Below are 24,446 nucleotides of genomic sequence, written 5' to 3'. Positions count from 1 at the left end.
ATCAGTTTTCCTTCTTCCTTCCCAGGTTGATGAGCCCCATCTGCCCCTCACTTCCCTCTACAGCAGGGGCAGAAACTGTCTTCTTGACCACTGGACCCACTATTGGTCTCATCCGCTCAATCTTCACATGCAGGGGAGTCCCAAACTCACCTAGGATTTGAGACCCATTGGCTACCCTCACCTGGTTTAGCTGGCCAGTCAAAGCTGCTCCCGATGGCTGCTGTCACATGCTGACATTTTCTAGGAGCCACAAGTGAGAGTTGAGTGCAGGGTGGGGACCAGAGGGGGCTATACTACCCCATATATTGCTCTAAACTGACAATCCCCTTAATTTTCTGTAAAAACCAACATACCTAGCATAGATTTCTTGGCTCATTGAAGACCACATTCGTGGAATATTTTAAAAGACAGAAAAAGAATAAACCCATACCTAGCTTTGAGCTGAGGCTACGGGTAAGCCACCAATGTACTTTCCATTTAATGAAAGCCATATTTCTTTTTCAAAAATCAGCATTTCCAAAGGGGCACATTTCCTATTTTCCTTCTCTATAGTTATTGTGCTCTTTGATTTATAGTTTAAAAATTTCCCTACGAAGGGGGCCTTCAATGTGTGATAGGGCCATTTAAAAGAATATATAATGAAAGTATGGACTCGAGCAATAGAAAAGACATGAATGCAATCTGCACGGAATGCTAGAGCTTCCTAAAAGCCCAAGCTATTGTGAGAAGGAGGAAGAATTAACACCCAAAGCATGCTGAACTGGAACCCAGGAGTCACAAGTGCCACAGTCCAGAAGCTGTATTTCTGAGATCAGCTGAGACAAACAGGATCTCTGTTTCAAAATGTGATTGGGTGGGTGGGATTCTCTGGGAATAGGTGCTTGTTTTCAAGAAGGTACAGATTTTATAGAACATGACAGCTATGCATGCTGCATTCATTAAACCTGCGAGAGCTACAATATCCTGATTCTCCCCTCATCATTTCTCAAGCAGATTAGAACTCTCTTCAAAGAGGACGAGAGGTTATTATGACAATGGAAGAGTATGCATACAGAACACTGTATTATGTAAAACACACTTTCAATAAGGGTGCAACATGATCCTTAGCTGTAGAGTAGGCAAAGTATTTAATGTCACTGCACTCTTCAGTATGCAAAAGAACTTTGTCCTTGTAAGATAACTAATTGAGTCAATTTAAGCAACATCCCTGCGCTGGGACTAATGCACATTTCCAAATGTGTAAGAGAATCTAAGAAAAGTAAAACCTACATTTTTGTAAGCAGTATGTACATTTGATATTTTCTGTCCCACACTGACATTCCTAAAATGTTAAGAGCTACGTGCTCAAAAGTGGTTGTCAATTATAATTTTGTCAACATGAACCAAATTAGCAGTCATAAATATGAAAATATAACCGGTGAGAGTGCCTTGTTTGTTTTTTCTACATGTATTAAGAACGTATGGGCCACATACAATGCAAAGAAAGCAAAGCTATACTTCTGAGTAAACGATGTGCGCATGGTTCAAGCTGCGTTATAAGAGCTGCTTAAGTTCATGTGTTAAACCCTGTAGTGTCCAAAATGACTGTATTACTGCCTAAGCCTTCATTTCCTAAACACTGAGGATTTGGGATCCTTTGCAACAGTGTACATTTACACTAGAGAAAGTCCGATTGGATTGCTCTCCCATACTATTTTAGACACCTGGTTCATATATTTAGATATGTGGGCAGACTCAGCCAATGCACATTTTCTGGATGGTGGATTTGGCCTATAAGCCTCCAACTGATGTTCATGCAACTGGGCCAAGAGCTGTCATGGGTTAAATGTGGCAAATTTATAGCCAATCCAATCAATTCAACGGGCAAAATGAGTAGAAAATGGAGGGGATTAGGGCAGTGTCCAGTAACCATGTTTTCACCTGCTTACAATAAATACAGGTGTCTCCAGTTGCCCAGGGGTTACGTTCCTGGTTACTGCATGAATATGTAAAATAGTGTACAGCATGGAAGACCCATCTAAAAAGCCAAAGTCGCCACAATTGCTCCCTCCAAACCTTTCTCAAGCTCCAACTCTCCACAGGCCTCAAAGATGGATGCAAAATCTCCTGGGATTGCTAGCTGTTTTCCTGCCCCTTTCACAACATTTTTGCAGTTTTCTTATTGAACTTGTTACGATGCACCATAGCCAATGCTCCAGAGATTTCCTACAAAATTAAAAAAAAAACACACGATAGTGTTGTAAACCACCTTGAAGCACCTTTACTGATTTGAGGAATAAATATATATGCAACACAATTATAGTTCACTACCCTACCCTGCCCAGCGGGGATGTGGTTGGCCTAGGACTTGTCGATCAGAAGGTGGTCGGTGGTTCGAATCCCCGCGACGGGGTGAGCTCATGACCCAGAAGCTGAACCCCGGCTCCCTTGACCAGTAAAGCAAGATGAGCGCCGCAACCCCAGAGTCGGTCACGACTGGACCTAATGGTCAGGGGTCCCCTTACCTTTACCCTGCCCAGCAACTCCTATTTCCAAAGTGGCAGATTTGGTAAGCGAGTTGAAACATGCTGTCATTTTTTATTTTGATTGGCTGTGTGTCTTGCACCCATTCTGGGAAGTGCGTACTGTATTTCCTTTCCTTTCTTCAAAGAGTGCAGCACTGACTTGATGCACTTAAGTTTGCACAGTCTGGCTTCACAGAGAACCAGCAATAGCAGAGGCGCGCGCGGGCGCGCAGGCACAACCTCTCTTACGCATCTGCTTTCAGTTTTCTGTTTGCTGGTGCCGAAGCCCTTGGCAATTTCCACCATCCGTCGATCCCTCCACCGGATCCTGTTTGTAAACATGACGAACAGGATCAAAAGGCGCTGCTGGAGAGAGAAGGGAGACGTCAATCTCAGAGCGCAGAGTTCTAGGGACGGGAAAGGAGACGCTGCTTCGCGCGCTCGGCAATAGATTTTGCAAAAGAACGAAAGCGCAAAACCGCGCGCGCGCGCGATCTCCAAATCGCCCAGCACAACAACGCATCTTGTTTCGGATCTTGGATAGCATCATCCTGACCTGCTTCTTGAAATATCTCCGCCTCCGGCGAGACCTTGGCCTTTTCCGACTTCTGCATCTGTCTTGCAAACGCGTCTCTCCCGGGCTCCTCCTTTTGCAAGCATCGCCCCCGAGCAGCCTCGACCTTCTGCGGCGAGACTTCCTGCAGAAATCCCCACACAGGAAGAGGAGACGCGGAAAAAAGTGACACGTGGACTTGGTGCTTATTGCAGAAGGGCGAAATAAAAACTCCTCTCGCCAGCCCAAACGCGCTTTTCGCTTCCTCTGCCAGCAAACTGTCAGGGCGAATGGATTCACTTGGCCGAGGGGCCGGTGGTTGGGTTTCCTCTCCCGCTTTTAAATTCAGTCAGCATGCCCAATAAACGAGTCATTGAATCATAAAAAATAATAGCAAAAACATCGCGCTTTTTTTTTTTTTTTGGACCCCCCCCCTATTCTCCGGGGGCGGGTGTCACCATCTGTTCACTGGCATCCAGTTGCTTCGTAGATTTCGGCAGCGGCGACAAGCCGTTGTACAAGAGGACTTTTGCCTTGTACTGATTATTATTTTTTTTAAAATAAAAAGTTGAATGGCCCTGAGTGTTAGTGAAAATGGAGCGCAGGTGTGCGGGGCTGATCAGCGCTCTCTCCATCATCTCAAGCAGCAGCTGAAGACCACGGAGGAGGGCATGAAAAAGGATGGCGCTGATTCTTACTGGTCCAGGTAAGTTTCATCATCATTAACTTTGGGGAGGCCACCCTGTGCCAGACCTGGAGGAAGCAAACTGCAGAAGGAAAACTTAAAAAAAGGTGGTTTCCAGCTGCATCTCTTTCTCTCTCTCTTGGGATACTTCCACATGGCAGTTTACTGTGCATTTAGGCTTGTGCACATACCATACATTTAAAGCACCCCCCCCCCAAAAAAAAAGAATATTGGGAACTGTAATTTATACTACAACTTCCAGCACCCTTAACAAACTGCATTTCCCAGGATTTGGGGGCAGGGGTGTGTGTGCTTTAAATAAACGTAAGGTGAATACACAAGGGACGCAGGTGGCGCTGTGGGTTAAAGCCTCAGCGCCTAGGACTTGCCGATCGAAAGGTCGGTGGTTCGAATCCCTGCGGCGGGGTGCGCTCCCATTGCTCGGTCCCAGCGCCTGCCAACCTAGCAGTTCGAAAGCACCTCCGGGTGCAAGTAGATAAATAGGGACTGCTTACCAGTGGGAAGGTAAACAGCGTTTCCGTGTGCGGCTCTGGCTCGCCAGAGCAGCGATGTCACGCTGGCCACGTGACCCGGAAGTGTCTCCGGACAGTGCTGGCCCCTGGCCTCTTAAGTGAGATGGGCGCACAACCCCAGAGTCTGTCAAGACTGGCCCGTACGGGCAGGGGTACCGTTACCTTTACCTTTTAAGGTGAATACACAGCTATATACCGGTAGCGCTGTTAATACACGCATGGTTCGTGCAAGGACTATCTGCCCCAAAATGCCATCCTATTTCCTATTTAATCTGGATTTAACCATTTCTGCAGAAAATACGATAAATGGGGTATGTGTGGGGGGGAAACCCATGACAAGGCTAAATCTGAATAATAATAATTTATTTATACCCTGCCCATCTGGCTGGGTTTCCCCAGCCACTCTGGGTGGCTCCCATCTGAATATTATTACAGTGGTACCTCGGGTTAAGTACTTAATTCGTTCCGGAGGTCCGTTCCTAACCTGAAACTGTTCTTAACCTGAAGCACCACTTTAGCCAGTGGGGCCTCCTGCTGCCGCCGCTCCGCCAGAGCACGATTTCTGTTCTCATCCTGAAGCAAAGTTATTAACTTGAAGCACTATTTCTGGGTTAGCAGAGTCTGTAACCTGAAGCGTATGTAACCTGAGGTACCACTGTATTATTATTAATGCAATAAAACATCAAACATTAAAAAGCTTCCCCATACAGGGCTGCCTTCAGATGTCTTCTAAAAGTCAGATAGTTGTTTATTTCTTTGACATTTGATAGAAGGACGTTCCACAGGGCGGGTGCCACTACCGAGAAGGCCCTCTGCCTGCTTCCCTGTTAACCTCACTTCTCGCAGGGAGGGAACCGCCAGAAGGCCCTTGGAGCTGGACCTCAGTGTCCCGGCTGAATGATGGGGGTGGAGACGCTCCATCAGGTATACTGGGCCGAGGCTGATTGGAGGAGGGAAGAACCAGGGTGTCATTTTGACGATGGTGGTAACCTGTTGGTGCAGCAAAAAACTTGCATTCCTGAGCCAACACTGAGTCCCCATAATAAACGGTTGTGTGGCAGTCCTCTTCTCTCCTTTCTGTTACAGTTCCTGTTTGTAGATTTATGAGCACTGTATTCCCCAAACTCCTATTTTGCTCCCTGTGGTGTGTGGTTAGTTATTCCCTGTCCCATGACAGAACATTAAGCTCTGGTGCTAATTTGTACTGTGCAGAAGTACATAAATAACTTGCACATAAATTACGCAATGCTTTGATTCTGAAACTGGCCGCATATTCCCTTTTCTTTATTGCCGGATATGATTCAAAGCTATTTCGTTCGGATTTGCCCACAGCTTATTATTCCACCCTCAATTCCCTTTCTTTGCAATTGTCATGTGGAGTCATTGTATATTATTTACAAGTGCCGTGCAAAACAGCGGGTTTGATTCCCAAAAAATATTGGGGCTCTTGAAGACGTCATGTAGATAAGCACAATGCAGCCTCTTCATTGGAGCTGGGTGGCTGGCAGTCAGGAATTCTTCAGCTCTTATCCCTGCATTGCAAAGGGTTGGGCGACATGCCCTTTGGGATCCTTTCCAAATCTACGGTTCTATGATTCTAAACCTATTTTATTGTATTTTTAATATTTTGTTGGAAGCCGTCCAGAGTGGCTGGGAAACCCAGCCAGATGGGTGGGGTATAAATAAATCATTATTATTATTATTATTATTATTATTATTATTGGGCTATCCCTCCCCCAATGAATCGCATTGCTTCCATGCATTTATTTTGTAAACATGCGTTATTCACTTTTAGTTCATTATTTTCTGTTTCTTACGCATCAAAGTTGCATTTGCTTCAGAGAAATGCAAATGTTAGTCTTTATTTTTATTTTTTTTATTTTTTAAGGCTAGAATTAAAAAGAATTATGATTTGGCCCTCTTGAACGTGCTAAGAGCTAAGGCTGAAACTTGCCTCTCTGACTTGGGACTTGGGCTATAAAAAGCTTAGCTTGTACCTCTGAAAAGTACAGTGCTTTCAAACCATTTTATTCACATCTAATTTGTTTGGGGCATTTCCACAAACCCTGGGTTTGTTTTGGCAAGGCTTTACTAGTCTGGCAAATGTAGGCCTCCGACTCAAGCATAACAAGCTAAAGTGTTGTTGTTCTGGTTTGTGACCTGTGTATAGAGAGAAAGGGTTCATTAAGTAGGCTATGAGTCACTCCTTCAAGTCATCGGAATGCCTTCTAGTGAGCTTAGGAAACAGCTTCCAAGACAATGGAAAATTAGACAATGGAAATTGGAACTGCAGGGCTTATGGCACTTCACAGATCAATTAAAAAGGTGCCCCTGATTAGCCAACCTGAGATCTTTTAATTTTGTTTTTTAGGCTATCTTTAATACAATCCTGAGAGCTCTAGATCGTTAAGGGTGCCAGTGGTTATTCGGAGATCCCTATTCTGTTGGGGCATGTGCAGAGTGCCCATCGTCATGCCAACGAAGTGTGCCCAAGGAACAGAGAAACACTTAAACAGTTCTAGGAAGCTGCACTTTAGGTTTACCCAGTGCTTTTTTTTCTGGGGGGACTTGTTGTTGTTGTTGTTTAGTCGTTTAGTCGTGTCCGACTCTTCGTGACCCCATGGACCAGAGCACGTCAGGCACTCCTGTCTTCCACTGCCTCCCGCAATTTGGTCAAACTCATGCTGGTAGCTTCGAGAACACTGTCCAACCATCTCGTCCTCTGTCGCCCCCTTCTCCTTGTGCCCTCCATCTTTCCCAGCATCAGGGTCTTTTCCAGGGAGTCTTCTCTTCTCATGAGGTGGCCAAAGTATTGGAGCCTCAGCTTCAGGATCTGTCCTTCCAGTGAACACTCAGGGCTGATTTCCTTAAGAATGGATAGGTTTGTTCTTGCAGTCCATGGGACTCTCAGGAGTCTCCTCCAGCACCATAATTCAAAAGCATTGAGGCATCTAATCATAAGCCTGCATTTTTATTAAAGCTTATATGTTTAATCAGGGCCTGTATCTTAAAAAGCTTAATGATTTTCAAATATTTTATGCCAGGAGACCAGTTGCTTAAAAACCTTGGCAAGATATTTTTACTCCTAGACAAGGGGCCCCCCTGATTTATAGCAGAAAACAATTCTCAAAGTCGTAAAAAGGGAATTACAGGCTGACAGCCAAGGTTACACTGACCCTACAAATTAAGGGTGGATAAATAGTAAAATGAGCCATATCTTCTTCCTAAGGTTAAGAAGGTCAAGAGCAGTGGAAAAGACAACTGACTTGGCTGGAGAAAATAGGTTTTCTTTCTTTCTATTTTTGAGGCTGAGAAACAAGAGAAGAAGAGCTGGCAGAAAGGGAGCATAAAGCTGTTTCTTTCTTAAACTAAGATCCTTTTAAGATTTCTTTTCCTTTTAAAAGGTTATTTATGTATTAAATATATTAGTTTAAATATAATTATGCAAAGGATTTAAGAAATGCTAGATTCTTATTTCATATAGTTGGAAGAGATCACAGGGGCCATCAGCCACCAGACCCCCCTTGTCAGACAGAAGACGCCATCGAGCGCTCCTGAAATATGGTTGTCAGGCCTTTTGTTTAGAAACCTTCAAATGAAGGAGATCTCAATGTTGATGTGAACTCAATCCTTGACATGCATAAGATAAAAATTCAAGATAATTATCTGTTTTGGAAGGCAATAGGGCAAGGAGGGCAAGAGGTGAGCTGGTAATTAAGATTCCTTGTTGAGACACATGTAAGATATATTACTACTTATTTGTCATTTATAGATAGAAGAATATATAGCTTTTTGATTTCCATAAAAGGGCAAGAAGGAAATGGGTGTATCTTTTGTGATTGGTTCTAGCCAACAGCCAATAGGAATTTCAACCAGGCTGATTGGACAGAGGCAGCCACAGGAGGAGCAAGGGGGCTGGATTAAGGAAATATAAGTGCTGGCCAGAATGGCAAGAGGCCAGGCCAGAGCTTGGTAACCATATACCACTGTGCCTCATATTTATTTGTCTGACAAATAAATTACTATTTTAATTTCTCTATTGCTGCGTTGAATATTTCATTCCAGCTAAGCGTTAACCACAAGCAGGGTGCTACATTTTATGGTGCCTCTGTGACTCGGATAAGTGGTCTGCTGGAACGCAGCCCCTTCGCCCTACTGGGCAGGGTACAAGAGAGAGGACCTCTAAACTGCTTACCCAGCGCGCACTGGAAAATTTTTCCAGGGGAACGCAGAAGTCTCGTCTGTCTGATACCCTGCTCACTGGCGGCGACGGACCGGGGGGAACCAGCCAAGGGTAAGTGCACAAAGGGGTTTTGGCCCTCCAATTAATTGGGAGGAAGAGAAGTCTTGATCAAACTTCTGCATCTCAGTAAGGGGGAACTGAGTACGCTAGGTGGCTGGGTACATCAGATGGTGATCTGGTGTAGGGAAAGGTTGGGAGGTAGAGTGTGGTGAAGTATCCAGCGCATTGTATGTGTGAGAAAGTACAGAGCAATTTGTAGCTGACCTGAGTGTGGAGTGAGTAGTACTTCGGTTCCCAGTGAGGCGACTCCATCTGGGCAAGGAATCTCACAAAGCGTGTGTATGTGTGACTGAGTGGATACTTCACAGGGCCATACAATGGGAGTTGGGGGTTCAAAGGGGGGAAATACACCTCTTGAATGTATGTTAAATAATTTTAAGAAAGCCTTCTCAGGGGCATATGGAGTCAAAATGACGCCAGAACGCTTGAGAACGTTATGTGAATTAGAATGGCCAAAAAAAAACAATACTGGATGGCCATCTCAGGGAAACTTTGATATAAATTTAGTAAGCAAACTTTGGTCTGATATCACCAAAGAAACTGGAGGGTGCCCAGAACAATTTTCATATATAGATTCTTGGCTGAGCACATTAAATAAAAATCCTCCATGGATAAGGGAATGCAAAGTCAAACGATGCAAATTATTGGCTGTAAAAGCCGAAGCTAGGAAAGGAATCTTGCCAAATAAACTCAAACCCATTTTTGAGGGACCAGAGGAAGAGGTGCTTCCACCTCCACCCTATGCTCCACATCGAAGGGAGCCTAATCCAAACACTCCACCAGTTGTAACCCCAAGGCAAGAAACTGGAATGAATAATGGGGGTGGAGTCACAGAGCTTGATTCCTTGATAGATTATGATAAATATCTTCAGGAGGCATTGGAGTCCTATAATAAAGCCCAAGCAGAAGTGGTTATTCCACCTGTGACTCCTAATAGACCTCCATCTACAGTCTCCTTTAGTGGAACAACTGATTGCCTACCCCAAACCCCTGTACATCCAAGTCCTAGAGAAATATTACAGAAGTTACAGGGAGACCTTGATCGGTCAGCAAGCAATACAGCCAGGCGTATAAAGCTGCTAAAAGAACGCCTTGGGACAAATACTATCCCCTATGATTTGAGGCCCCTAGAGCAAAGTGAAGAAAAAGGTCACGTAGTAGCCCCTCTTAGAAGAGTATTTGATGCACTTGAGGAGCCTGTGCTGGTTAACGGGCAACCCGGACCACGGCCACCTCGAACTTCGACCCTGCAATATATTCCATTCACGACTACGGATCTGATGAATTGGAAAACACACACCCCATCTTTCGCAGAAAAACCTCAGGCTATGATGGACTTGGTGACTTCAATAGTAAATACTCATAGTCCTACTTGGACAGATTGTCGCCAGCTCCTAAATACTCTTTTCACCACTGAGGAAAGGAGAGACATAATTGAAAAAGCACAGATATATTTGCGTGAGCAGGCCAGAGTGGGAAATATTTTTAATATTGATCGTCATCTTCAGGACAACTTTCCCTTGAAAGATCCTAATTGGGATCCAAACAATGCAATTCACCTGGCCAGACTTACCACCTACCGCCAGACACTTGTGCAAGGTATCCGCAGGGCATGCCAGAAGCCCACTAATATGTCTAAAGTCTCAGAAGGGCAGATGTGTTACCCATAACACTGTTTTGTGTTCGGTGTGCACCCACAAAAAGACTTAAGTTGTCACCTTTTGAGCTCCTGTATGGGAGGCCACCCTCCTTTGTTCAGGATATTCCAGCTGACCTTAAACAAATAGGAGACCATGTGACACAGGAACAAGTGCAATCTCTCTCCCGTGTTTTTGTTTCTCTTAACAGGTGGGCCCTCAAGCACATGCCATGCAGCATTGCCAAGCCGATTCATCAGTTCCAGGCTGGCGATAGCGTATGGGTGAAAGAGTGGAAACGCGATCCACTTGCACCTAAGTGGCGTGGACCTTACACCGTCTTGCTCTCTACTCCAACAGCGGTGAAGGTAGCTGAGGTGACCCCCTGGATTCATCACTCTCGTTTGAAGAAGTCCGAAGGCAGTTGGACGTGCAAAGGTGACCCCTCTAATCCTTTAAAACTGACTCTCTCCAAAAACCCCTGTATCTAGCCCTACCGGGAACGGGCTAGGTCACGGGCAACATTAGACGACCGGCCTGCTGCAGCCACAACCTGGAAGCTGGCTGACCTGCGCACGCCTGAAGCTTGAGGAGCGTCTGAACCAGCGACTGTGAACGGAAAGATTCTCTTATACAATTGATTGACTGCCCCCTTGTGGAACAATTATAAGGGATATTACTCATTGGGGATCCTCGGGATATATGTTTTGGTCTTGGTGGTTCCCCATTTTTGTCACTGGGGGAATTATATTGGGGCTAATATTTATTTGCTATCACAATAAGGTAATCTTTTGTGGAAGGAATGCATATACTAGACATCAACATGATTTTATTATTAATCCTGATCCCTTGGGAAGGGGAAGGGTCCTTGAATCTGACCAAATTTGCTAAATATGGATTCCGCCATGACCACAATATGTGGGTAGGCTTAGCTGAGATGGTAGCCAATGTTGCAAATAGGACTAATTGCCTTGTTTGCTCTCTTGGGCCAGATGATTCAGAGGGAGGTATGCCCTTATTACCGATACCATTAAATGCCATTGGTATGGTAAGCGAAATGCCACACCAAACAGAAGTACAGAATTTCCCCGGATGGAACTCAACTAAACCAATAAGAGTTATACCTGTGCAAGGGGAATTCTGTGTACATAAATCATCAGATGCAGCTGATCCTACCATGATAGGCTCTTCCCATTGCCACTATACTTGGGATTATATTAAGAATAGTCAAACCTGGGCAAACGGTACTACGTATCGAACTCGGAATACCTTGCCCTGTGCACCTCCTTTTATTCATGCATGGAAAATGGTATGGAACATAACTGTGACAGAAGAAGGCAATCTAACATACTGCACTGTGAACTCTCTACCCCTTTTGATATTTCGCCTTCTGCACTCCACGTACCAAAAACCTCAGACCCGATGGTTGTGGTGGATATGTGGAGAATGGGCATACAAGAAACTCCCTTCCAAATGGAGTGGGACTTGTTTCTTGGGATGGGTATTACCACCAATGTGGATTATGCCCACTAGTTCGGCCAAGCGTACACGAAGAAACGCTGACATTTCTCATATAGCAGGAGGAAGTACCCAAAGTTGGAGCGGTACTGATGATTGGCCACCAGAGCGCATTATAGCCTATTATGATCCTGCCTCCTGGAATCCTGGTGAGCTCATACAAGGGGCACGGGATCCTATTTATAATCTAAACAGAATAATTCGATTGCAAGCAGTAGTGGAACTTGTAACCAATGCAACGGCCCAGAGTTTGAGACTTATTGCACAACAGTTGGATGAAAGTAGAGCCGCCATTTTGCAGCTGAAAATGGGAATGGATTATGTACTTGCCAGGCAGGGAGGCCTATGTGGAGTCTTGAACTTGACAGGGAATGCCTGTTGCTTCAACATTTCTGATAATGGTGAGGCAATCCGTGTGTTGGCCACAAAGATGGAGAATATAGCACATGTCCCAGTACAAACATGGGAAGGATGGGATATGGGATGGCTCACCAATTGGTTACCTAATGTTGCGGGACTCAAAGGGATACTATTGTCTTGCTTGTTTTTCTTGACAGTAGTAATAATGGTTTTATGTATGGTGCCATGTATCATTTCATGTTTTAGAAGTACAATTAGCAAGATGATTTCAAATGAAACTCTACCTCATATCATGGCCCTATACAGAGCTTTACCTCAGGAATATGATGAAGGTCAAGCTATCAAGGACACTTGGGATGAAGGTCCTTGAGCTTGAAAGGGGGGAATGAGGCATCTAATCATAAGCCTGCATTTTTATTAAAGCTTATATGTTTAATCAGGGCCTGTATCTTAAAAAGCTTAATGATTTTCAAATATTTTATGCCAGGAGACCAGTTGCTTAAAAACCTTGGCAAGATATTTTTACTCCTAGACAAGGGGCCCCCCTGATTTATAGCAGAAAACAATTCTCAAAGTCGTAAAAAGGGAATTACAGGCTGACAGCCAAGGTTACACTGACCCTACAAATTAAGGGTGGATAAATAGTAAAATGAGCCATATCTTCTTCCTAAGGTTAAGAAGGTCAAGAGCAGTGGAAAAGACAACTGACTTGGCTGGAGAAAATAGGTTTTCTTTCTTTCTATTTTTGAGGCTGAGAAACAAGAGAAGAAGAGCTGGCAGAAAGGGAGCATAAAGCTGTTTCTTTCTTAAACTAAGATCCTTTTAAGATTTCTTTTCCTTTTAAAAGGTTATTTATGTATTAAATATATTAGTTTAAATATAATTATGCAAAGGATTTAAGAAATGCTAGATTCTTATTTCATATAGTTGGAAGAGATCACAGGGGCCATCAGCCACCAGACCCCCCTTGTCAGACAGAAGACGCCATCGAGCGCTCCTGAAATATGGTTGTCAGGCCTTTTGTTTAGAAACCTTCAAATGAAGGAGATCTCAATGTTGATGTGAACTCAATCCTTGACATGCATAAGATAAAAATTCAAGATAATTATCTGTTTTGGAAGGCAATAGGGCAAGGAGGGCAAGAGGTGAGCTGGTAATTAAGATTCCTTGTTGAGACACATGTAAGATATATTACTACTTATTTGTCATTTATAGATAGAAGAATATATAGCTTTTTGATTTCCATAAAAGGGCAAGAAGGAAATGGGTGTATCTTTTGTGATTGGTTCTAGCCAACAGCCAATAGGAATTTCAACCAGGCTGATTGGACAGAGGCAGCCACAGGAGGAGCAAGGGGGCTGGATTAAGGAAATATAAGTGCTGGCCAGAATGGCAAGAGGCCAGGCCAGAGCTTGGTAACCATATACCACTGTGCCTCATATTTATTTGTCTGACAAATAAATTACTATTTTAATTTCTCTATTGCTGCGTTGAATATTTCATTCCAGCTAAGCGTTAACCACAAGCAGGGTGCTACAGCATCAATTCTACGCCGATCAGCCTTCTTTGGGGGAGGGGACCTAGGGGTACGCATACCCCTAAACATTTTGTGAATCTTTGTAGTTTTGTCCATTTACTGTTGTTGTAAGAATTTAAGGTCTCAAATACATAGATTAAATGTCCCTAAATTTACAAGGCAAACACATACATAAGTATGTAAACCACGTGTCTGAAATAGTACAGGAGAACAATTCTGAAACCATTTTGACTCTCCCAAATTGACCTCAAATGTTTCTCCGCAAGGAGGAAGGAAATGGGAAAGCCTCTCCATTGTCTTTTGCTTACCTGTCTTAAGGGCGTGTTTGTATATGAATAGGGTGAGCCTGTGACCTGGATTCAAGAATTGAAGTATTTACCATCACAAAAGAATGGCCAGGCTGCCCAGCTAAACCAATCTCCAGCCAACAGAGAACCCACTTAAGGACTCTGTAGAGGCTCTTGGATACCCCATAAGGGAAAAGGAGTAGATTTTGTTTACATCACTGTACTGTATATATTTTTCCTGATTTGAACTATAAAATGGTGATTTTCTTGAGTTTTTTTAGGGGGGAAAGCACTGGATTTAACCCTGTAGAACAAATGAAATGTTGTATCTTGGATCACAAAGTTAAAGTCTGTTCTGCAAGTAAGATGCTGTCATTATTGCTTCCCGCCCCAATATTTAATGGACAGCACACCGAAATTAGTCCTTTCTTTCCCTTTTCCTCTGCATGCATAAAACCTTATATGTTAACACATTCCGTTCACAAGCCTACAGTTCCCAAAAAGGAGAGAGATTCATTTGTTAAACCACTCTGGGAATTGTAGTTCTGGAGGGGGGTCTCCTAGCAACTCTCAGCACCCATAATGAACTACAGCTCCCAGAGTTCTTTGGTGAGAGAAGCCAGGGCTGTTTAAAGTGCTATCAATAAGCATTTGGTGGGAATGTGGCTTAAGTCTTTGAGATGTCACAAGACTACTGCGTTGCTTTTCCTGCAACAGACTTACCAAAGCTCCCCTTTTCAAAAGCAACAAACCAGTTGTCTTAAGCAATGCTTTGTGTCTGGCTACAACTACTATAGGTAAAGGGACCCCTGACCATTAGGTCCAGTCGTGACCGACTCTGGGGTTGCGACGCTCATCTCGCTTTACTGGCCGAGGGAGCCGGCGTACAGCTTCCGGGTCATGTGGCCAGCATGACTAAGCCGCTTCTGGCAAACCAGAGCAGCACACGGAAACACCGTTTACCTTCCCGCCAGAGCGGTACCTATTTATCTACTTGCACTTTGACGTGCTTTTGAACTGCTAGGTTGGCAGGAGCAGGGACCGAGCAACAGGAGCTCACCCCGTTGCAGGGATTCAAACCGCCGACCTTCTGATCAGCAAGTCTTAGGCTCTGTGGTTTAACCCACAGAGTCACCCGTATCCCTTCTATAACTCCTACCCACTTCCAAATTGGGTGCCTTGCCCTTGAACAGGTTGAAATTTTTGTCAAGACCTCCTCGCCTGCTTTCTCTCTTGTAACACTAAACACGACCAAGGCTTGCATCAGATTTCCAAAATGCAGCCAGTAGGTGGAAAGGGGGAAATTCATAATTCACCCCAAGCTTTGGTCTAGAACTCAGATTCTTTGGTTGATGCTAACTAATGTTATAAGAAAAACTGTTATAAGAAAATGTTATAAGAAAATCTGAAGGGCTGCCTTCAGATGTCTTCTAAAAAAGTCTGGTAGTTGTTTTTCTCTTTGACATCTGGTGGGAGGGCGTTCCACAGGGCGGGTGCCACTACCGAGAAGGCCCTCTGCCTGGTTCCCTGTAACTTGACTTCTCACTAAATGACTTTCTTTCTTAATACGCCACTGTATTGGTCCATGGGGAGGCGGAATCTAAAATGGACGGTAAAGCCGTACTTTTACCCATGAAATGTGCCGAGTGATCTTTTAGCCAGGTGCTACCTCTCTGCCTACTTTGCAGGGTTGGTTGTTAAGAGGATAAAATGGCGGATTGGCGAAAGGCCATGTTTGAAAGTTCTGAGAGGAAAGGCAGGGTGCAAATGTATGACAGGAGGACCAACCAAAACGCCGGAGTTCTTTTGTGAGCAAACATGAGTTCTGCAGAGCCCTTCATCGCGCTGGATGTTAAGCAAAAGGGTAGGGAGAAAGGGGTATAAGGCTAAGGAGTAGGGACGATAGTAAAGCCACAATGTCCACAGACTGTCAACAGACGCAAGAGGCCTTGGTTTCCAAAGGAAGGCCAAGATCCTATTACACCAGCAGAGTATTTGGAAAACAAGATAGTAATCTATAATGCCTTTTGCTCCCTTTCCCTTATGGGGTATTCCAGAGCCTGTATGGAGTCCTTAAGTGGGTGCCCTGTCAGTAGGAGAAAATAACAGAGGCCAACCAGAGTATCTTGAGAAGCAAATCAGCTAGTAAGACTGATCTTTATTCAAGGAACGGTTGCAACAGGTTCCCTACTCATCACGCAGGAGGGAGGAGAACGCTAAACAATGGCGCACAGGCCCTTATATAGACTTTTGAAATTGCCCACCCTGTAGCCCAAGACCACCAGCACCCCACGAAACATCATACATACATCACAGAAGGAGACGATCTACAGCAGAAATCCTGTCTTCTAGGATACCTGATAGTGGTCACTGATTGCATTACCTGGGCAGTCTGGGCATTCTTTTGTGATGGTTAGTTCCTGAATCCAGGACACAGGCTCACCCTATTCATACACAAATACGCCCTTAGGACATGATTTGCAAGCAAAAGGCCAATGGGAAGGCTTTCCCCATTTGCCTCCCTTACTGCAGAGGAATATTTGAGGTCATTGGGAGAGTCAAAATGGCTTCAGGATTGCTTTCCCATACTATTAGATACAGGTAAGTAGCTGTGTTGGTCTGCTGTAGTCGAAACAAAATAAAAAAATTCCTTTCAGTAGCACGCTTCTGAAGAAGTGTGCATGCACACGAAAGCTCATACCAATAACAAACTTACTTGGTCTCTAAGGTGCTACTGGAAGGAATTTTTTTATTCCCCCCCCCCCCATACTATGCCAGACACATGGTTCATATATTTAGATTGTGTGCATATATGAATATTCTATACAGAGACCTTGAAATTCTTATAACCAGTGCTTTTTTGGGGGGGAGGACGCAGGGGTACGGATACACCAAAACATTTTGTGAATCTTTGTACTTTTTCCCATTTACTCTATTTATTTTCCCCGATTTGAACTATAAAATGGTGATTTTCTTGAGTCTAAATAATAATTTATTATTATTTGTACCCCACCCATCTGGCTGGGTTTCCCCAGCCACTCTGGGTGACTTCCAACAAGGATTAAAAATACATTAAAATGTCACACATTAAAAACTCCCCTGGACAAAAAAAGCACTGCTTATAACACTAAATAATTGAGCAAGCTGAACAACGTCCCACTGCCAATCCTTCCCCTGGCTTCCCACAAATGTGCTCTCATGGTTGGTTGCCCCAAATTTGGGAGCAGTATAGGCATAGGCGCCGTTGACCTTGCAAAAGTCATTCCCACTCATACAGTGATTTAGTTGGCTCCTTTGCCTCTGTTGTAGACATGGACTGAACCTGACTGAAACCAGTGGGGCTAATGCGGTTCTAAGCTGTTTTTGAATGCATGGTCAAGGCTTGGTTAATCATTCTCCACAACATGATAAATATACGTAGGCTAGTTAGTTAATTGTTGCGTAAAGGTGGGAAGAAGTTATGACAAACAGGGAAGGAGGCTGTTTGTCAAAGGCTTACAGCTCCAGAGTTCTCTGCAGGCAGTTGACTTGAATTTCCTCTCCTGTCCCTTCCAGTCCCTGCCTCTCAAAATATTTTCTGGGCGTTTGGGAGACCCCCCAGAGCAGATTTGGAAGGGGGTCGTGTGGGGTAGAAGAGGAAAAGGAAGTCCTCTTGCACCAGCAGAATCCTTCATTCAACCCCAGGAATGTTAGAAACACAAGATATATAAGCTAGGCACAAAATGGCTCCTTAAACCAGGGTTACAGTCACCAAAATGGAATGTCCGGTTGCCATTTAGGGGCCAGGCGGCTCAGAAGTCATATTCTTCAATATGACATTTTGGTTCCCGAAATTCATTCCGATTGTGCAGTTAAAAATATAACGGATAGAATTCTACAGGATGGATTGTTAGCGTGTGAAAACAGTCAAGATCCAAGTGTCCCTAGGAACATAGCTGTCAACGTTTCTCCTTTTTTAAGGGAAATTCCCTTATTCCAAATAGGATTCCTCGCAAGAAAAGGGAAAAGTTGACAGCTATGCCTAGGAAGGCACCTCCAGATGCATCATCCTGGCTCCTGGGTATCTTCACTTAGTCGCAAGTGGCCAGTAGCAAGGTGGAAAATGCACCAGGCAAATTTCGAACGCTGAACCCAAGTGTCTTGTAGCCTGGAATTTGGGAGCAATGGGCTTTTATTATTATTATTATTATTATCATCATCATCATCATTATTATCTATCTATCTATCTATCTATCTATCTATCTATCTATCTATCTATTCCCCGCCCATCTGGCTGGGTTTCCCCAGCCACCCAACAGAATATTAAAATACAGTAGTCTATTAAACATTAAAGGCTTCCCTGTACAGGGCTGCCTTCAGATGTCTTCTAAAAAAGTCTGGTAGTTGTTTTTCTCTTTGACATCTGGTGGGAGGGCGTTCCACAGGGCGGGTGCCACTACCGAGAAGGCCCTCTGCCTGGTTCCCTGTAACTTGACTTCTCACTAAATGACTTTCTTTCTTAATACGCCACTGTATTGGTCCATGGGGAGGCGGAATCTAAAATGGACGGTAAAGCCGTACTTTTACCCATGAAATGTGCCGAGTGATCTTTTAGCCAGGTGCTACCTCTCTGCCTACTTTGCAGGGTTGGTTGTTAAGAGGATAAAATGGCGGATTGGCGAAAGGCCATGTTTGAAAGTTCTGAGAGGAAAGGCAGGGTGCAAATGTATGACAGGAGGACCAACCAAAACGCCGGAGTTCTTTTGTGAGCAAACATGAGTTCTGCAGAGCCCTTCATCGCGCTGGATGTTAAGCAAAAGGGTAGGGAGAAAGGGGTATAAGGCTAAGGAGTAGGGACGATAGTAAAGCCACAATGTCCACAGACTGTCAACAGACGCAAGAGGCCTTGGTTTCCAAAGGAAGGCCAAGATCCTATTACACCAGCAGAGTATTTGGAAAACAAGATAGTAATCTATAATGCCTTTTGCATTTCCCCCTTTCCCTCCTGTAAAATGTGTGCAAGGGGTCAAACTGGTGTTTGCAATTCGAATGGAGAATTATGTTGTAATTGCCCGCTTTCACTGTGATCTCTCCGTGTTTCAGCCAGCGCACAGGTCTTCCTCTGTCCCTCTTTCTCAAAATTCAGAACTGTGTTGCTTCTCTTGCACAGTCTGCCAAGCAAACCCTTTGGACCCCATCCTTGCAGGTGGATGAGCTTATTCAGGGAACATCCAGAGCCGGAACAGAAAAGTTAAAGTTCTTTTGTCAAAACCCGGACTCCCATTCTGAGACATTTTGGGTCAAGCCACCATGATGGACATGGTAATCAGATAGCATGGGATGCGGGTGGCGCTGTGGGTTAAACCACAGAGCCTAGGACTTGCCGATCAGAAGGTCGGCGGTTCGAATCCCCGTGACGGGGTGAGCTCCCGTCGCTCGGTCCCTGCTCCTGTCAACCTAGCAGTTCAAAAGCACGTCAAAGTGCAAGTAGATAAATAGGTACCGCTCCGGCGGGAAGGTAAACGGTGTTTCCTTGTGCTGCTCTGTTTCGCCAGAAGCGGCTTAGTCATGCTGGCCACATGACCCGGAAGATGTACACCGGCTCCCTTGGCCAATAAAGTGAGATGAGCGCCGCAACCCCAGAGTTGGTCACGACTGGACCTAATGGTCAGGGGTCCCTTTACCTTTACCTAATCAGATAGCAAACTCCCCACATGCTTGCATGGACCCTAAAAAATAAGGGGGGGGGAGAGAATTGTTTCTGCTGAGCGTGGAATTGACCCTTCTTTTCTTGCTGGAAAAATATTTGTCCTGTTGGTTGCTGGTTGTTAAACATTATAAATTGGCTTCACTGCTTGCTTTCATTTTTATTTAACAGAATGAGTGGATACTGCTTAACTGTAAAAACACTCCAAGCTCTAAGCAGTTTACATACGTTAAAATGGTCAATGCAAAGCCAGGAGCCTAAAAGCAGGAAGTCCTTGGGGTAAAAAATCAAAATATAAATAAAACCAGCAATTAAAAATGTACATTACATAGAAATTTTTAAAAATGCACACCATTTTTACATGGCTTAATGGTGATCATCATTGTCAATTCAGTAATTCTTGATAGTGATGATGATGATGATGATGATGATGAGAGTTAAATATTTTCATGAGAACTGGAACAAATGACCTGGGTTAGTTGCAGTCCCCATTTAGATGGGTCTGCTGTGGGTTAAAGCCTCAGCGCCTAGGACTTGCCGATCGAAAGGTCGGCGGTTCGAATCCCTGCGGCGGGGTGCGCTCCCGCTGCTCGGTCCCAGCGCCTGCCAACCTAGCAGTTCGAAAGCACCTCCGGGTGCAAGTAGATAAATAGGGACCGCTTACCAGCGGGAAGGTAAACGGCGTTTCCGTGTGCGACTCTGGCTCGCCAGAGCAGCGATGTCACGCTGGCCACGTGACCCGGAAGTGTCTCCGGACAGCGCTGGCCCCTGGCCTCTTAAGTGAGATGGGCGCACAACCCCAGAGTCTGTCAAGACTGGCCCGTATGGGCAGGGGTACCTTTACCTTATTCAGCAGAGCAAAGCAAAAAGGCCAGCTCTTAAATTCTTCCTTTCTACCTCAATGGGAAACACAGGCTATTAAGGGAAATCTACAGTGCTTAAAAATAAACAAATCCGGATCTGTATTCCATTTGCAACTAACTGGCTAGCAGGTTTGCTAATGTATTATAAATAAATTTTGTTCACTCAAAACTGCTGTGCAGTTGGAGAAGGCATCCCTTGCCAAGAACTGTGTTCGCGGAAGGCAGGAGCGAGCGCTTTCTCGTTTTGCCCTCCTGCAAAGGATTTAGGCGCCGTGCCAAGTTACCGTCAGGATTGCTAATCCACTGCTGGGGCTGCCGTGCCAGCTCAGTTCAGGATGACAGGTGAGTGGCAGGTCTTTTGAAGGCCTGTGACAATGTGAGGAGCTGCTACAGGAAGGGAGACCAGTTGGACTTGCCGAGGCCCTGAAGGTAACCTGCCTTGCCTGCGCTATGTGATCTGAATCAGATTCAGTGTGATGGGGAGGTGACAGCCGGCCTGCAAGTGAGGAAGCCCCTGCTTCGAATCTTGCCTCTGGAAAGCCAGCCTCTCTCGTCCTCGGCTGTTCCTCTGCAAAGTCATAAGAGTCAGGAAGGACCTCAGAGGTTGCTGAGTCCCTCCCTGTTTCCAGTGTAGGAAAATTATTAAATCGCCTTTCACGCACATGTCTCACAGCAAGGCTCAAAATGCAATAAAGAACAGTTGCAAACAGCACAGAAGTAACAGCAGAGGCGTTTAAAAGCATTGCCAAGTCTCCTTCTTTTTTGGTGATCACTGGTAGCCAAGTAAGATTCTGCTGCTCAGTCATGGATACAGCTGCCGAGCTGCTCAACTGCCTCATTCCTTGAGTCAGAACGACTGACTCTGAATCCACCGCCCATGTGCCGGTTCATGACTAGGGGCTTCCAGATTTCACAGTCCTGCCCCTGTTACCATTTCCCGATCATCATGGGAGTTTGGGTTTGGGGTGAGTTTTTGGGAAGACACCTACATTGGCTCCCAGTACGTTTCCAGGCACAGTTCAAAGTGTTGAATTGTATACCTCCAGTATACCTGAAGGAGCGTCTCCCATCGTTCACTGAGGTCCAGCGCCGAGGGCCTTCTGGCGATTCCCTCACTGTGAGCATTGAAGTTACAGGGAACCAGGCAGAGGGCCTTCTCGGTAGTGGCACCCGCCCTGTGTAACACCCTCCCACCAGATGTCAAAGAAATAAACAACTATCTGACTTTTAGAAGACATCTGAAGGCAGCCCTGTTTAGGGAAGTTTTGAATGTTTGATGTTTTATCGTGTTTTTTATATTCTGTTGGGAGCTGCCCAGAGTGGCTGGGGAAACCCAGCCAGATGGGCGGGGTATAAATAAAAATAATAAATAACAGCAACAACCACCACCATTATTGAAAACATTTTTTTAAAGGGCCGTTCCTTTCTCTTGATGTTTGCAGGCCTGAATCTCGAATATGGACCATAGCGTTGCTACTTGGGACCTGCCTGCTGTACTGCACGAGGGTTGCCCTGCCCATCTCTGTTGCCGCCATGAGTGCTCACTTCAACTGGGACAAGAGGCAGTCAGGCATTGTGCTGAGCAGCTTCTTCTGGGGCTACTGTCTGACCCAAATCGTCGGAGGCCACCTGAGCGATCGGTATGACTTGTCTCACACTGTGCCCCTTCTGGAGCCGACGGGAAGAGCCACGCTTATTTGAAATCCGCTAGATTTAGAACTTTTTATTTCGCCGCTTGGATTCTGAGTGGCAGCTGTCCGTGGCTACTAACCCTGTAAAGGGGGGGGGGTGGATTTGATTTAAATCAAATCAATTTAAATCACTAGTCCGTAAGACTTGATTTAAATCATTTTTTTTCACAGAAAAACTCATTCTTGCTGGTATCATCTTAATATTTACAACCAGATTTTTGGAATAATAAATTTTCAGAGTAGTTTTTACAGTTACATCAAAAATTACTGATTTGGTTATACTATTAAAAATACATAGACAGATAATTATGAAATTATTGTGAGGTTTAATAACTGTTTATATTAGGGCAACTTTTCTGCTGTACTTTATTGGAAGGAGAAAACTAATCATTTCCTTAATAACAATTTAAACAACTTATTCAATAGCATTATAGCATATAAATATCCCTGTTTGTTAACTGATGTGGTTAAACAACTTTTTAAATACAACAAACAGAGAGTGAGTTTTAGCACACATAAAAAAAACTTTTTTAAAAATCCTTATTTCCTGATGAATAGCCTTTGGACTATAATGTAACTTAAATAGAAAACTATCTTTAGAAAGGGACGCAGGTGGCGCTGTGGGTTAAAGCCTCAGCGCCTAGGGCTTGCCGATCGAAAGGTCGGCGGTTCGAATCCCTGCGGCGGGGTGCGCTCCCGCTGCTCGGTCCCAGCGCCTGCCAACCTAGCAGTTCGAAAGCACCTCCGGGTGCAAGTAGATAAATAGGGACCGCTTACCAGCGGGAAGGTAAACGGCGTTTCCGTGTGCGGCTCTGGCTCGCCAGAGCAGCGATGTCACGCTGGCCACGTGACCCGGAAGTGTCTCCGGACAGCGCTGGCCCCTGGCCTCTTAAGTGAGATGGGCGCACAACCCCAGAGTCTGTCAAGACTGGCCCGTACGGGCAGGGATACCTTTACCTTTACCTTTATCTTTAGAAAACTTTTTCCTCCAAAAGCATTTTATTTATAAATCCGATTTAATTTTTTTTTTTTTTAAAAAAAAATGATTTAAATTTTAAAAATCTGATTTATTTATTTATATCATTGATTTTTATCCACCCTGCCTGATGGCTATATCCTTCTGTTGGAGGCAGCATGTTTTTGAATATCAGTAGTGGCACTTAGGTCCTGCTTTGCATAGGCGTAAGGTTGGGAACATGGGACCTGGAGTGCAGAAAGCCACCTTGGGGCCGGTACCCTGACTCTTCTCTGCCTTCTAGGATAGGAGGAGAGAAAGTTATCCTTCTCTCTGCATCCGCCTGGGGCTCCATCACGGCCATCACCCCTCTGCTCACCTATGTTGGCTCTGCTCACCTGGTTCTCATCGCTTTCTCCCGGTTCCTTATGGGCTTGCTGCAAGGTGAGACGATCTGCTTCCAAGACTGTCTCAGAATTTCCAAGAAACGGACTGGGGGAGCTCAGCCGATTCATGTTCCAAAAGGAAGGAAGGAAATGAATGAATGAATTTACTTAGGTGCACCCACAAAAAAGTGCAGCCTAATTAAAATGTTTCACCAGTTCTCTCCTTCACCTGGACCACTCGTATCACGCCATGACCGTTTGCCAAAATGGGCTTGCAGGCAGCATGCACACAGCAGCTTGTGGGAATGTTCAGGGAGACAGGAGAGGATATATTGTTTATTAATATCCTTCCTAACCTGCGCTAGCAAGTTCCTTTACTTAGCAGTAGGGCGGTTCATAAAAAATTTATTTTTTAAAAAAATGCCTGCTCCAAAGGTCTTATTTTACCACACTAGGGATTATATAGCTATATCTGAAATTTCATTCATATCAGTTAATATCTTGACCCTGCTCCGCTGAATTGAAATTTCAGCCTTCACGACATACGAAGAGGGCCAAGTAAACAGCTATTTTCGTGGAGGAGGGCAAAGATATTAACTGAAATGCATGAAATTTCAGATATAGCTATATAATCCCTAGTGTGGTAAGATAAGACCTTTGGAGCAGGCATTTTCAAAAAAAAGTTTTTCATGAACCGCCCTACTGCAGCAGGTAGCTGGTTGCAGGCTTGTGTACGCCTCTCACTATTAGGTTCCTAGTAAGTTCCCTTATATCCCTCTTAAAATAATAAACACACCACAATCTTGTGTAAAGTATGTGCCACTGTATTCTGCTCTGGTCAGACCTCACCTGGAGTACTGTGTCCAGTTCTGGGCACCACAGTTCAAGAAGGACACTGACAAACTGGAACGGGTCCAGAGGAGGGCAACCAAAATGGTCAAAGGCCTG

General features: G+C 44.7%; 1 protein-coding gene across 1 annotated transcript in view; it reads left to right on the top strand.

Annotated features, from left to right (window-relative positions):
• Positions 1-3,629: 3,629 nt before the first annotated feature.
• Positions 3,630-24,446, top strand: part of SLC17A9 (solute carrier family 17 member 9) — a gene marked incomplete at its 5' end in the record, with an annotated part of 43,896 nt that continues 23,079 nt past the window's right edge. Inside the window, 3 exons of the mRNA XM_079979616.1 lie at positions 3,630-3,763; positions 21,909-22,106; positions 23,417-23,556. Coding sequence (XP_079835742.1) covers positions 3,630-3,763; positions 21,909-22,106; positions 23,417-23,556 — 472 coding nt within the window. The remainder of the gene's footprint in view (positions 3,764-21,908; positions 22,107-23,416; positions 23,557-24,446) is intronic.

Source organism: Podarcis cretensis (genome assembly GCF_951804945.1).
Source record: "Podarcis cretensis genome assembly, chromosome: 6".
NCBI classification, from domain to species: Eukaryota; Metazoa; Chordata; class Lepidosauria; order Squamata; family Lacertidae; genus Podarcis; species Podarcis cretensis.
The sequence above is the reverse complement of the archived record's forward strand: the minus strand, read 5'-3'. Positions and strand labels throughout refer to the sequence as shown.